General features: G+C 36.5%; 1 protein-coding gene across 1 annotated transcript; it reads right to left on the minus strand.

The window, feature by feature from the left end:
• Positions 1-7,539: 7,539 nt before the first annotated feature.
• LOC112796513 (copper-transporting ATPase RAN1) lies at positions 7,540-14,366 on the minus strand. Its single transcript, XM_025838984.3, has 9 exons — positions 13,585-14,366; positions 12,077-12,691; positions 11,271-11,700; positions 10,780-11,105; positions 10,251-10,309; positions 9,802-10,144; positions 9,370-9,567; positions 9,013-9,270; positions 7,540-8,425 (listed from the first exon to the last, which is right to left on the minus strand). Exons 1-9 carry the CDS (start codon positions 13,870-13,872, stop codon positions 7,949-7,951), a joined length of 2,994 nt encoding a protein of 997 aa, XP_025694769.1. The 5' UTR covers positions 13,873-14,366; the 3' UTR covers positions 7,540-7,948.
• Between the last annotated feature and the right edge of the window lie 1,203 nt (positions 14,367-15,569).

Below are 15,569 nucleotides of genomic sequence, written 5' to 3' on the forward strand. Positions count from 1 at the left end.
CCCACTTCTCTAATCCTCATTTCTTAATTCCCATTCACCATTCACATCAACCCACTCTTCCCCATAAACCCCACCTACCTTCATAAAATTCAAATTAATTTCCCACCCATTCCCACCCAAAATGGCCGAACTCCCACCCTCCCTCTCCCTATAAATACCCTTCCTTTCTTCTTCATTTTCACACAACACAAACCCCTTCTTCACCCATATAGCCGAACCACTTCTCTCCCTCTCTTCCAAATTCTCTTCTTCCTCTTCTACTCTTCTTTTCTTTTATTGCTCGAGGACGAGCAAATTTTAAGTTTGGTGTGGTAAAAGCATAAGCTTTTTTTGTTTTTCCATTACCAATGGCACCTAAGGCCGGAGTTTCCTCAAGAAAAGGGAAAGGAAAAGCAAAAGCTTCCACCTCCGAGTCATGGGAGAAGGAGAGATTCATCTCCAAAAGCCATCAAGACCACTTCTATGATGTTGTGGCAAAGAAGAAGGTGATCCCCGAGGTCCCTTTCAAGCTCAAAAAGAATGAGTATCCGGAAATCCGACATGAGATCCAAAGAAGAGGGTGGGAAGTCATAACCAATCCCATGCAACAAGTTGGAATATTGATGGTTCAAGAGTTCTATGCCAATGCATGGATCACTAGGAACCATGATCAAAGTATGAACCCGAATCCAAAGAACTATCTCACAATGGTTCGGGGAAATACTTAGATTTTAGTCCGGAAAATGTGAGGTTGGCGTTTCACTTACCCATGATGCAAGGTGATGAACGCCCCTACACAAGAAGGGTCAACTTTAATCAAAGGTTGGACCAAGTCCTAATGGACATATGTGTGGAAGGCGCCCAATGGAGAATAGACTCCAAAGGCAAGCCAGTCCAACTAAGAAGACTGGACCTCAAGCCTGTAGCTAGAGGATGGTTGGAGTTCATCCAAAGATCCATCATCCCTACAAGCAACCGATCTGAAGTTACTGTGGATCGGGCCATCATGATTCATAGCATCATGATAGGAGAGGAAGTGGAAGTTCATGAAGTCATCTCCAATGAACTCTACAAAATAGCCGACAAGCCTTCATACATGGCACGGCTAGCCTTCCCCCACCTTATATGTCATCTATGTTACTCAGCCGGAGTTATCATAGATGGAGATGTCTCCATTGAAGAAGACAAGCCCATCACCAAGAAAAGGATGGAGCAAACAAGAGAAGTTCCTCACGGCCCTCAAGGAGAACATGAGGAAGTTCATCATCAACAAATGCCTCAAAGAATGCACTTTCCCCCCAACAACTATTGGGAGCAACTCAATACCTCCTTAGAAGATTTGAGCCATAATGTTGAACAGTTAAGGGTGGAACATCATGAGCACTCCATCATTCTCCAAGAAATAAGAGAAGATCAAAGAGCAATGAGGGAGGAGCAACAAAGGCAAGGAAGGGACATAGAAGAGTTGAAGAACACCATTGGTCCTTCAAGAAGAAGACGCCACTAAAGGTGGATTCATTCCTTGTTCTTTATTTCTTTCTGTTTTCGGTTTTTAATATGGTGTTTATCTATGTTTTGTATCTTTATTTCATGATCATTAGTATGTAACCATGCCTTAAAGCTATAAATAAAATCCATTAGTCCTTCACCTCTCTTAAAAGAAAAATATTTTAATTCAAAAGAACAAGAAGTACATAATTTTCGAAATTATTATTGAATTTAATTCAATTATATTGATGTGGTGACAATAATTTTTGTTTTCTGAATGAATGATTGAACAGTGCATATGTCTTTTGATCTTGTTGTTTATGAGTGTTAAAATTGTTGGCTCTTGAAAGAATGATGAACAAAGAGAAATGTTATTGATGATCTGAAAAATCATAAAATTGATTCTTGAAGCAAGAAAAAGCAGTAAAAAAAAAAGGGGGCGAAAATTTTAAAAGCAAAGATCCAAGGCTTTGAGCATTAATGGATAGGAGGCCCAAGGAAATTAAAATCTAGGCCTAAGCGGCTAAATCAAGCTGTCCCTAAACCATGTGCTTGTGTCATGAAGGTCCAAGTTAAAAGCTTGAGACTGAATGGTTAAAGTCGTGATCCAAAGCAAAAGAGTGTGCTTAAGAGCTCTGGACACCACTAATTGGGGACTTTAGCAAAGCTAAGTCACAATCTGAAAAGGTTCACCCAGTTATGTGTCTGTGGCATTTATATATCCGGTGGTAATACTGGAAAACAAAGTGCTTAGGGCCACGGCCAAGACTCATAAGTAGCTGTGTTCAAGAATCAACATGCTCAACTAGGAAAGTCAATAACACTATCCCAAATTCTGAGTTCCTGAGAGACGCCAATCCCTCTAAACTACAAAGGAAAAAGTGAGATGCCAAACTGTTCAGAAGCAAAAAGCTACAAGTCCCGCTCATTTAATTAATTAATATTCATTGATATTTCTGAATTTATAGTATATTCTCTTCTTTTTATCCTATTTGATTTTCAGTTGCTTGGGGACAAGCAACAATTTAAGTTTGGTGTCGTGATGAGCGGATAATTTATACGCTTTTTGGCATTGTTTTTAGGTAGTTTTTAGTAAGTTCAAGCTACTTTTAGGGATGTTTTCATTAGTTTTTATGTTAAATTCACATTTCTGGACTTTACTATGAGTTTGTGTATTTTTCTGTGATTTCAGGTAAATTCTGACTGAAATTGAGGGATTTGAGCAAAACTCTGGAAAAGGCTGACAAAAGGACTGCTGATGCTGTTGGATTCTGACCTCCCTGCACTCGAAATGGATTTTCTGGAGCTACAGAACTCCAAATGGCGCGCTCTCAACGGCGTTGGAAAGTAGACATCCAGGGCTTTCCAGCAATATATAATAGTTCATACTTTATTCGAAGAATGACGACGTAACTTGGCGTTGAACGCCAAGTACATGCTGCTTTCTGGAGTTAAACGCCAGAAAAACATCATGTTCCGGAGTTGAACGCCCAAAACACGTCATAACTCGGAGTTCAACTCCAAGAGAAGCCTCAGCTCGTGGATTGATCAAGCTCAGCCCAAGCATACACCAAGTGGCCCCGGAAGTGAATTTATGCATCAATTACTTACTCATGTAAACCCTAGGAGCTAGTTTATTATAAATAGGATGATTTACTATTGTATTGGACATCTTTGGTCTCAGTTTTGTTTTATTCTTCATCCTAAGAGACTATTGATCACGTTTAGGGGGCTGGCCATTCGGCCATGCCTGAACCTTTTACTTATGTATTTTCAACGGTGGAGTTTCTGCACACCATAGATTAAGGGTGTGGAGCTCTGCTGTACCTCAAGTATTAATGAAATTCTACCATCTTTTATTCGGTTTCTATCTTATTCTTATTCCAAGATATCCATTCGCACCCAAGAACATGATGAATACGATGAGTAAATAACCCTCATTATTATTCTCACTCATGAACGCGCGTGATTGACAACCACTTCCGTTCTACATGCAACAAAGCTTGAATGTGTATCTCTTAGATTCCCCAACAGAATCTTCGTGGTATAAGCTAGATAGATGGCGGCATTTATGAGGATCCGGAAAGTCCAACCTTGTCTGTGGTGTTCCGAGTAGGATCCTGGGAATCCGGAAAGTCTAACCTTGTCTGTGGTATTCCGAGTAGGATTCCGGTAATGAATGACTGTGACGTGCTTCAAACTTGCAAGTGCTGGGCGTTAGTGACAGACGCAAAAGAATCAAGGGATTCTATTCCAGTAGGAGCGGGAACCAACCAGTGATTAGCCGTACTGTGACAGAATGCGTGAGCATTAGTTTTCATTGCGAGGATGGGATGTAGCCATCAACCATGGGTGATGCCTCCAGACGATTAGCCGTGCGACTGACAACCGCATAGGATCATTTTCCCGAGAGGATTGAAAGTAGCCACCGCTGATGGTGAACCCCTATACAAAGCTTGCCATGGAAAGGAGTAAGAAGGATTGAGTAGAAGCAGTAGGAGAGCAGGCGTCCTTGAGCCATGCAGCATCTTCACATACTTAACTGAAATTCCTATGCACGAATCTGCATAAGTATTCTATCCCTTTTTATTTTCTTTTTATTATTAATTTTCGAACTCACCATAAACAGATTTAATCCGCCTGACTGAGATCTACAAGGTGACCATAGCTTGCTTCATACCAACAATTTCTGTGGATTCGACCCTTACTCACGTAAGGTTTATTACTTGGACGACCCAGTACACTTGCTGGTTAGTTGAACGGAGTTGTGAATTCAACTGGTGCCCCTTAGAAGCCTTCATCTCAAAATAATTAGAACATGGATCACAATTTCGTCCACCACTTTCTCACTCATTGTTCTCACACTTAGACAAAAACCCTTCTCCTTCACTCCATCCTCCGTCCTTTCGTTGAGCACACCATTGCCACCTGAGTGCAATTCTGCCACTAAAACATTGCTTGAGGGTGTCACTTTTCCATTGTCACCGCCATTATTGAAGTTGTTTCTGTTGTTTTTAGGTAAGACAATATTTACCCTTGTGATTCACTAAAATATTTTCCTGTTTTTTGTATGTGGATTTTTGAGAGATTTATCATTCTCTATTTTATTTGAACTTCTTTTTTTTTCTGAAAATGCTTGAATAGAGATTTATATTGTTGCATTTTTTATTTATTCATATAGTTATGAGAGATTTGGACTTTCCCATTGAGGTTCGTCACGGCAAAAATTTTGTTGATACCAGACACGGATTAGAGTATTTAGGTCGAATAGTTGTGAACACAACAAGAGACACTACCCAAATTCTATTTTGATTGGTATTGGTTGTTCATTTAATTTGGTGATGTGTTGAATAAACTATTAGTAATTGTCTTTTATTGTTGCAGCTCCTGAAGCCAAAGACACACAAGGATCTAACTCTACTGCTGAAAATAGAGCTGGTGTTGCTGCTAATGTTCAATCTGGTAATGCTGCTGCATTGAATAGATTTGATGCTACTCCTACTCCTACACCAAATAAATCTATTGCTACTGGATCTAGGGTGGTTAGAGGAAGAAGCAAATGAAAAGCAATAAGGATGGTAGAAGAAGGGGTAGGGGGAGAATTGTAGCAGCATCTCAGCCAGCTCCCATTCCTGCATCACTATCTTAGTCACCAAACATCCTTGTACCAGAATCTCAGCCAATTTTCATCACTACACCATCATCTCAGCTACCAAATATCCATGTACCATCAGCTAAACCAGCTCTAATCACTGCACCACCATTTTAATCACCTATTCCAGCTGCACTAACATATTAATCATTGTCTAAGACCAAAGTCTTTGATATAAGAAAGAGTGGAGAACTCAAGCTAGGAGTTAGAAAGACAACAAATCAACTATCTGAACAAATAAAAACCCCATACTTGATTGAGGCTTCAAACTCTTTAGGTTTTTTTTTAACTATGTAATATTATTATGTAAAATATTTTGATTATATTATGACCTTAGACACTATTTTGTTTATGATATGGACCACTTTTAATGTTGCTATTATATGGGTGGATTACTATTATTTTGTGACTATCTAGATCTCTTGAAATATATAATGCAAAAATACTTTTTATATACATTGGCCATAATTTAATTCTATTTTTGTTGTGACTATATATTGCTCTGTATCATATTTTTCATACATATTAAATAGCAAAAGAATAATATTCATTGGAAGAAATTAAACAACAGAAAATGTATCTTGCATTCATAATAAACAATACATTTTCAATTTCATAAACTATTACATTCTTATGATAGCCTAAATTATATAAGAAAATCATAATTTCTACACCCTTCTATATAAGACTGTAACAATCAACGCATCAAAAAATAATATCAACATAATTTGCATGTTGTTTTACTTTTTTATATTGTCTTTCAATCTGTCAAGTTATTTTTGGACAGAACTCATCTCACTAGTCACTACACAACTTCTCTACACAAGCATCTATTTGTTCAATTTCCACATCTAATGTCTTTAGGTCCACACTTAATCGATCCATCTTCCTTTCTTATCTCTCCAATTCTCTAACCCTTCTAAAATCTTACTGTGAACTCATTAATCCATCATCACCAGAAAATTTCTTTTTCCTTCTTCATCAACCCACTCAAAAACTTGCATCTCCTGTTAGGACAAGAAATGAATCTTCTATTCAAATTTCTTGATATACTTGAATTCCAGAGAATGAGGGTGTCTCCACAAAAGTAACGAACCTTCATTTTCTTTTGCTTCAACCATTCATTCTTCTGATCTTATTTATCATCAATTTAATCAAAGAAGTTACATTTTGGCATCCTCCCACAAGTAACATACTTCCTTCCATGACTTGTCACTGTCAAAGAAGACATAACAACAACTGTCTCGCCACAAAAATAAAAGTATCTTCTCTTGATCAAGCTTTTGAAGCTAGAGTTTTCTGAAGATAGTTGGCTTAAATCCATGAGTATTCACAACGTATGAGAAGCAAATAGAGGAAGAGAAAGATTAGGGAGAGGCGAGGAGAGTCAAAATCCTATTGAGTATAAGTGATTTGTATAGGATAAACGATAAGTATAATAGTAAATTTACTCTTTCTTAACGTTTTTTGTAATGTTCGCTGTCATGAGGAATCTAATTAACAAAAAAAAATATTGATTTAGAAATTTAAATAAAAGAAAAAATGTAAAAATCTAATAAAAAATTTGACAAAATTATAGAGATGAACAAAATAATTAAATTTTTTTGGTTTTAGAATTTTATAAAAACAAGAGATTAAATTAAAATTAAAAAAAGACAGCTTCCGTCACTATGCAATTGAGTTTGTTGTCATATATGGTGCTACTTTGTTTTAGCACTTGAGATTGTTGACTCAATTTCTAACAATTGAAGAGTATTGTGACAATAGTTCCGGGTTTTTTTTTCCCCTTAACCTATAAGAATAGAACCACTACTGACACAAACTACAAAGACTGAAATTTTTTGTGGTGAGGCAAGCAGCTGAAAAATATTTTATTTTATCTTGGATAAATAAGCATGAGTATTCAAATTCAGAGAGATTAGTAGATTACTCACAAAAGAAGTACACATCAATTTTTTTTTTTTGGGCACTAAGTAGTAAGTACACAACTACACTTCAAGTTTAGAAAGCTTATAGTCCATTCGGTTTCCTATTCATCTAGCCCCAAATCAAAATAACTTTCCCATATAAGATACTAAGATAGCATGCTTTCATTATCTTAGACTATATTAATTTTTAAATTTGATGTTACAACATACAATATTGTATCTTTAAAGTTTAATTATTATGTTAATCTTTATAATTTTATCAAATTTTTAATTAAACTTTTATAATTTAAAAATGTGTAATTAAATTTCTATATTAAATACAAACTTTTAATTAGGTCTTTTATAAATATATTTTGTTAAAAAATATAATTTTTTTAAAAATATTCATTTTTATGTTTGATATAGAAGGAATTACAAAATATTCTGAAAATAAATATTTTAGGATCAGTATGTTTTTTTCTGAGAAAAAGCTAGTAAGGATCCTGACAAATCTAACTGACATTTGTGCATGTCCTTTCGGGAAAAGATAATAGTACAGAAAAATTGTCAAGTGTACTGATATACTGCTGTTTCAGTAACTTTTAACCATTGATTTTAATTATAAAAAATATATATAATATATATAATTAAGATCAACGGTTAAAAATTACTGAATCACTGGTGTTCCGATGTACTTGAAAACTTTCCAATAGTACAGGTACACACAACTACAGTTGAAGTACAACACATTTAGATTTACAATTACAACTAAATTGGCATCTAGCCATCTACAATTACATCGGCACCACAGAAAGTTCATGAAATCAAGGATCAACCACAAAACTGGAATTATAAGTTCCAACCAAACTCATTTCTATCCTTAGATAATTAAACACATTATTATTCTCAGCTAGTTTTCCTATTACTCTACAACTATTTCAAGTATTTGAGTAAGTCTGGGTCTTCTATATCTTCTGAGAAGCAAAGAAGAACATACAACACTTACAGAAGATAGAGCCATGCATGCACCAGCAACCCATGGTGGCAGCTTGATCCTCAGTGAAGGATACAAAGCCCCAGCAGCAACTGGTATAGCCACAACATTATACACAATTGCAAATACATAGTTCAACCGAATACGGGAGAAGGTCTTCCGGGAAAGATCAATGGCGGTGATCACGTCTTCCAAGTTGTTTCGCATCAACACGTAATCAGCAGCTTCTATTGCAATATCTGTTCCAGCCCCTATTGCCATACCAACATCAGCAGCAGCTAATGCAGGAGAGTCATTGATACCATCACCAACCATTGCTACTATGCTTCCGTCTTTTTGGAATGATTGAACAACATCAGCTTTTCCAGCAGGCATAACCTCTGCCCTAACATCTTGGATGCCAACCTGTCATACAAGACTTTTGTTATTCAAGGTTTGATTAATACATCAAGTTCTATCTCATATAATTAAGTTACAAGACAGTTGGGCATGAATACTGGTTTTGCTTCAAAGGCATCTTTTTATGATTCACAATGGAGAGCTCAATAATCTTATACTAATTATTTATAGTTAGAAGTCATACAATTTCCTTCAATTATTACTATCATAGATATGATTTATAAATAAGAAAAATCAACTGTAGGCCTATTGAAGCAAGGCCAGAACATAAGTCAAAGTATACTTCCCATTCATCAACTAATTCCAATTATGCTTGTCCACAATTAGAGTTAAGTTTGTCCTGCCACACACACCAAAATCACTAAGGGGGGAGGGGGGGGGGGTGGTTTCCAATTTTCAAAAAAAGTCATTTTACCACTTTGTTTTTTATGGTTGAAAAAGCTTAGACAGACATCTTTACATTTCAAATTGGTTTATAAAATTTATACAAATACACTAGAACAATAGCCTTGAAAATACACTAGGAGAGTTGCCAAAATGCCAAGTTTTAACAGCAACATAAATAAAATCATATTAGAAGAGTATATACAGACCTCCTTGGCCACAGCGCGAGCAGTTCTCCGGTTATCTCCTGTAACCATAACAGGTCTGACACCCATTTTCTGGAGCCCTTCTATAACTACAGATGCTTCTCTCTTTAGTGGATCTGAAATCCCCAAGACTCCAATTATTATATCATCATATGCTACTAGTACCCCTGTCCTTGCACTTTCTTCCAGCTCTACCACAAAATTTTCCACTTCATCTGAGATATCTATGCCACTTTCTGCCATGAGCTTCCTGTTACCAACCTGTTGACAACAGACTGCCTCCAATAAGAAACTCTTGGGAAAGATGAAGAAAAGTAAACAATATTTAAAGATATGGACTGCAATGGTTAAAGAAACTACCAAAATAGGTTTCCCATCTATAAGGCATTGAACACCTCTTCCAGGAAGAGCAATGAAATCTGAGACATCAAAAAGCCACCCAGATTTCAACTCCTTGGCACCATTTTGGGTACCATCAGAAGCAGAAGAGTCATCAAAGAAATGAAAATGACGTGCATATTCTACTATTGCTTGTGCCAGTGGATGTTCACTGCTAGCCTGAATCATAAAAATGAAATGAATTAATTTGAAATTTCTGGCAATTGAATATATATGAAGAAATGGAAAAGCTACAATAATTGATCTTCAAAAGATATAAAGAAGTGTATAAATATCCCACATAATTATAAGTCCTCCATTACTTCACCTGAATCTAGATTCTGAACCATGTGACAATATTATAAAAACACAGAATCACAAGAAGTAACAATCATAAAAAGAACTGAAACTCACCTCAGCAGAAGCCACCAATCTGAGAAATTCTCCCCGTTGCATTCCTGTGAATGTCTTGGCAGTAGTAACACTAGCTTTTCCTTGTGTCAGAGTTCCTGTTTTATCAAATATCACATACTTCACCATCTGAGCTCTTTCCAAAGCATCTCCTCCTTTAATTAGCACTCCATTGTTAGCCCCAACCCCTGTCGCCACCATGACAGCTGTTGGTGTTGCCAAGCCAAGCGCACAGGGACATGCAATCACTACGACAGCTATTGAGAACATTAGAGCAAAAACAAAGTGATTTCCATTTTCCGGCAGCCATTCCTCAGGATAAGCTCCAATAGACCCAGCACCATACCTACAGATAATGAATCAACATTTTTAGAGAAACAGAGGGATAAACTACCATACCGCTAAATCAACACTTATTGACATAACAAAACTAGTTAACTTGATGACCTTACCAAGAGAAAAATGTCAATAATGCCAAAGAAACAACTGTAGGAACAAATATACTTGCAACCTGCATGCCAAGAGAATGGTACATGAGTTAAAATCTAATATTTCTTCATAGTCTAAGAAATTGGTAATTAAGTAAAAGAAACCCTAATTTTATGGATAACTGCAGAGAAGTCAGGATAGCATTCAAAAGATCGCCTAAACTCTACAGGCTTATCCACCAGTATACCAAAAGAAAGGCAAACAGAGAACTAGTAAAATCTTACTCCTTGCTACTCAATTTATCATTTTTTGGCTGAGGTTAACTTGACAAAATATACATATAAAAGAAATCGCAATACAATTATCATCCCCCCATCACGAACAAAGCATTGTCATCCCTCCCTTATAAAGCCATGATAACAATGATATGAATAAAGTTTTATCGGGAAAATCTAACTTAATGCATATGCATATTGACAATAAAAACAATTTTATTATTATTTGAAAGAGGGGGCAATTTGAATGATGCAGCTCAAGCGCCAGAATACTAACATAATCAGCAAATTTCTGAATTGGAGCTTTGGACATCTGTGCTGTCTCAACTAAACTAATTATCTGACTCAAAACTGTATCAGATCCTACTTTGGTAGCTTGAATGTGAAGGACACCATGCAAATTTATTGTACCACCAATCACCGATGCATTCACCTCCTTCTGAACAGGTACAGCTTCCCCTGTTACCATGCTTTCATTGACATAACTTGATCCCCAAGTAACGATTCCATCGGCAGGAATCTTTGTACCAGGAACAACTTTTAGCATGTCACCAGGTTGAACGAGCAAGGAATCAATTTCCTTTTCTTCAATAGATCTACCACCTAATCAATACAGTTGATTATCGTCAACTTTTCAGTTTTGATTTTGAAAAGTCATATAACCACCATCACGAGTTTTCAACGCAAACATAAAGATAATCAAAGCCAAAGATGATTAATGTCATTTCTTTAAGAAAACAGAGGACATACACTGAAGATGATAGGTACCTTTATCTTTGATAATCAATAAAGCTGTTGCAGGAGCAAGTTCTACTAACTTCTTGATGGCATCTGATGTCTTCCCCTTGGCAAGGCATTCCAAATACTTGCCCAACAATACAAATGTTATGAGCATGGCACTTGTTTCAAAGTATACTGGAGCCCTAAATCCAGTAAGAGCACCATATAGAAGAGCACAAACAGAATAAGTATAAGATGCAGTAGTTCCTACAGCAACTAGAACATCCATGTTTGTCGAACCATTTTTAAGAGCTCTGGCAGCAGCAATGTAGAAACGCTTCCCAATGACAAATTGAATGATACTCACCAATCCCCACTTCAACCAATCACCCATAAGGAAAGGCCCGCATCTCCGGAGTAGTAAAGAATATATCATTGGTATATGAGGACATACTAGCTTCATGAAGAAGAGAGGAATCTGACATGCAACAAGCCAAAAATGAATGTTAAATAGCACAGACTCGTTTTTTAAGAAAATCAAGATTTTTCATTTGAGAAACAATATCAAATCTTAGTTTGAATCTTTATATGTATTTTCACGATGATAATCTGACTTTTTTCTTTGAAAAAACAAAAAAGAATACAAACGCAGATTTAATCGTAGTATTTCTGTGTGAAGATTTTTTTTGAAGAGAGAACTGTTTGCACTTAAAATGAGTAGCCATCCAATCAGCACTGCCATGATCTAACAAGTGAATTCACATTGGATTCAAAGAAATAAAGAAAATGGAAGTAGAATGTAACTATTTGAAGCATACACACAGATTATCAAAAGAAGAATTAAAAACACTCACACTAAGAAGCAAACTAGAGACGAAGAGCCGAAACATAGCTGAGCTCTCCTCAACATCTTTAGAAGCCATCCTTGTATAAGGGTTTCTAACACGTAATTTAAATTTTCCACTGCTTCTCCCTTCAATCCCATCAACTAAGTATCTAGGACTGAGAACTTCAGGATCAAAGACAATATCCAATTGACCTGATATCTGATCAAAACGAAACTGCCTTACTCCTTTGATGCTGCCAAGCACACCTTCTAAAACTTGAGTGTCAATCAGACTATACACACCAACCACCTCAAAAACTACTTTATCCTGTTCACTGCTCTGAACAAATGAACCTTCAAAACCAGCATCTTCAATTGCATTGACTATATCATCTTTACCTATTACACTCGGATCATATTCAACTTCGCCTAACGAAGTAGCCAAAGCCACTACAGCCCTCTTGACCCCTGGAAGATCTCTCAAAATGCCTTCCATGGAATTTACACAGGCCGCACATGTCATACCTCCGATTATGAATTGTCCCACAAGTGTTCCATGTGGCATCTTTCCAGTTGTGCTGGGTTCTGGTAATATTTCTGCTTCAAACCCCGCATCTTCAATTGCATTTTTTATGTCTTCATCCTGAAATATGACAAATTTCAAAATAAACTTCACTGAATAAAAGAAATTTTTGTTTGGGGGGGGGGGGGGGTGGGGGAGGGGGAGTGGAGGTTGCAAAAAAAATATTCCAGACTCTCCCCTTTGATGTCACTGTTATTTTTCCATACATCGTTGGATTAACATCTCTGGATATAATTCATCAATGTATCTGGATACAACCAACGGTATACTAGAAAAAGATAGTGACATATAAAAGCGAAAGTAATGAGTAATAATCATACACACTAACTACACTGAGAATAGAATTGGATAGTGTTTTCCAAGACTGAAAAAGATGAAGCTGAAGAACATATCAAAGTATTACATGTTGCAGGTTTAAATGGATTAGAAGTACAAATGATTGCAAATTATCAGCAGCCAAAGCAATAATAATTTTCAAATACAGACTTTAAAATTAACTTCCGTGACCCAAACAGTAATAAATCCGGGCAAGAACAACAGGGATCAAATGATCAACCAAAGTTAGTTACTTGTAAGCAACCGATCAAGGTTAAAAAATAAATAAACAAAATGGCTATCAAGTATCAAGACCCATGGACACTGACACTAGTTAAGATTTCTAAAATGGAAATGTGTAATTAAGATAGAAAATTTAAGAAATGCTTCTAACAAAACCCGAAAAAAAAAACAAGTAAAAAGGAAAAAACGAAAAAATAGATTGGAAGATAAATAAGAAGTAGAATAGTAGAAGAACTACTCAAGTCACTACAAAATCACTTGATCAGAATTCAATTCAATTCAATCAAGAAGTCAAGAACTAATCACCACCTCAATTTGATTGGAAAAGTTGATCAAGCACTTCAAACAATGTTAAACCCCCAAAAAACAAAATTCAGAGAGAGAGAGAGACCAACCTTGACCAGAGCTGGGTTGAAAACTACATCGGCTTTGTTCTGAAGAAGAGCAACGGAGGCGGTAATTACACCGTTGACGGCGCAGAGAGCCGATTCGACGGAGGTGGAGCATGCAGCACAGGTCATCCCGGTGACCCTCACCTGAATCCGCCTCATTCCGCCGTCGTCAATTCCGTCGCGGGAATCGTAGGAGTCCAGTAGCCGCACCTCCTCCAAGTCGCCGGCGTCATCGTCTGCGGCGCCGGCGATCGAAGTCAGCTGCACATCTCTGCTTCTACTCGGCGCCATGAGAGAAAAAGTAGAATTGAAAAGGAAAAAAAAAACTAAGAGAAATGCAATTTAAGAGGAAAAGAAAAAGAGATAGTGGAAATACAATAAAATGAAAATGACTTTTTTTTAAATATATTTTTCCCTTTATTATTATTGTATTAATATTTTTATGAGCTTTGAAGGTAGGAGACTATAGAAATGGACAAATGGTGCTGTTGGGGAAACAGCAAGTTTTGTTTAATTTAACGTAACAGAGGAAACAGAGAAAACAGGGTTGGGTTTTTCTTGTCAAACTTTCTAGTACATTTTTCTTTTTTATGTTTTTCCGGTATTGCCCTCGATGAATTCGTTGTTTCCGAACGCGAACTACGTTGTTGGTTGTACTACTTTGTTTCCATAACGAAATCGAGGAGTTTGTATTTGTACTGCGGCAGCGGTACTGCACAGTGCATACAATGCCATAAATATTTTCAACGTCGACCGTTTCAATTACGTCCCTTCCTCAGTCCCTCTCTGCGTGTTTGCATAACCTTCATTATATAGAATTTAGATCCTCTCAAGTAAAAAAATTAGTAAAATAATAAAATTAAAAGTTAATTATCATTAATTTTATAATTTTTATAAAATATATATTTTGTTATCTTAATTTAAAAGTAATTAATTTTGTTATTTTATTATTTTATTAAATTTTTTTATTTTAAAATTTTTTATTAATATTAAAATAAAAGACAAATAGATTTTTAACCTTTTTTTATGGATATTTTCGTTTTCAAAGAATAGAAAATATATTCATATTTTTGACCCCTCTGAGATGTGGATAAATTTATCTCTCCATTAAACTCATTCCGTTGGCCTTGATAGAAAATGCTGATATGACAATCCTGACACTGACCTGGCAGTTACGGGCTGACACGTAGGCTGTACTTTTGAAAAGAGGATGTATTAGTCCTCAGGCACCAAAACGTTGCCGTTTCTTCCCAACGGCGTGATCAAAGTATATGTGGAACTTAAGAGTCTATTGGTTCTTCAATAAGTTCTCTCGCATTGCATTTATCCCTGCGTCCCCAGTTAACACGTTCAGCCCAGACTCAATATCAGCACTTGTCGGATCATACCAGTATACTGCATTATATGACTGGTATCCCAAACCCTTAAATAACATTACAAGGTCTCCGAAATTCACAGAGTCTAGGTCTATCTTAGGGAACCTCTCTTCCTTACCATTTTGATAAACCAGGGCACCATCACTTCCTCTCACGAAGTTGCCTCCATGGTGAAAAATCGGCACCACAAAAATATCAACCATATGAAATTGACCAACGAACAACTATGTGTCAGTATTAAGATAGATTCAAAATTTATGAATGAAACCCCGTTGCCCTAACACAATCCCTCATACTAGTCCTACACACGACGTTCTAAAAACAATTTTTGAACCTCATTATACCACTGTTACACACACTGTCAACATGCACACATGATGACTTCACCCTTACTACACACATCAATAATAGAAACTTCATCGATGAGCAAGGCGATCTTACCTTCTCATGAAGACAGCAGCGATGACCTCAACAATGACCTTCTTTTTCGCCTCTGATGCGTGAGCATCTTGTCTATCTTTTCCTAGTGAATTTGCACTTAAATTGTTGAGTTTAATTAAGAATTAATTACATTTTAGCCACTATGGATGCTATTTTGTGTTTTGGGTAATT

The sequence above is a fragment of the Arachis hypogaea genome, chromosome 4 (genome assembly GCF_003086295.3).
Source record: "Arachis hypogaea cultivar Tifrunner chromosome 4, arahy.Tifrunner.gnm2.J5K5, whole genome shotgun sequence".
Lineage (NCBI taxonomy): Eukaryota > Viridiplantae > Streptophyta > Magnoliopsida > Fabales > Fabaceae > Arachis > Arachis hypogaea.

What these genes read in the sequence shown, in the direction of transcription:
- LOC112796513 (XM_025838984.3), bottom strand. Translation starts at nt 13,872, where the DNA reads ATGGCGCCGAGTAGAAGCAGAGATGTGCAGCTGACTTCGATCGCCGGC. An exon ending in TTCAGAAATTTGCTGATTAT is followed by an intron (nt 10,310 to 10,779) that starts GTTAGTATTCTG and finishes CTTGGCATGCAG; the next exon opens with GTTGCAAGTATATTTGTTCC. An exon ending in GATTGGTGGCTTCTGCTGAG is followed by an intron (nt 9,568 to 9,801) that starts GTGAGTTTCAGT and finishes TTTATGATTCAG; the next exon opens with GCTAGCAGTGAACATCCACT.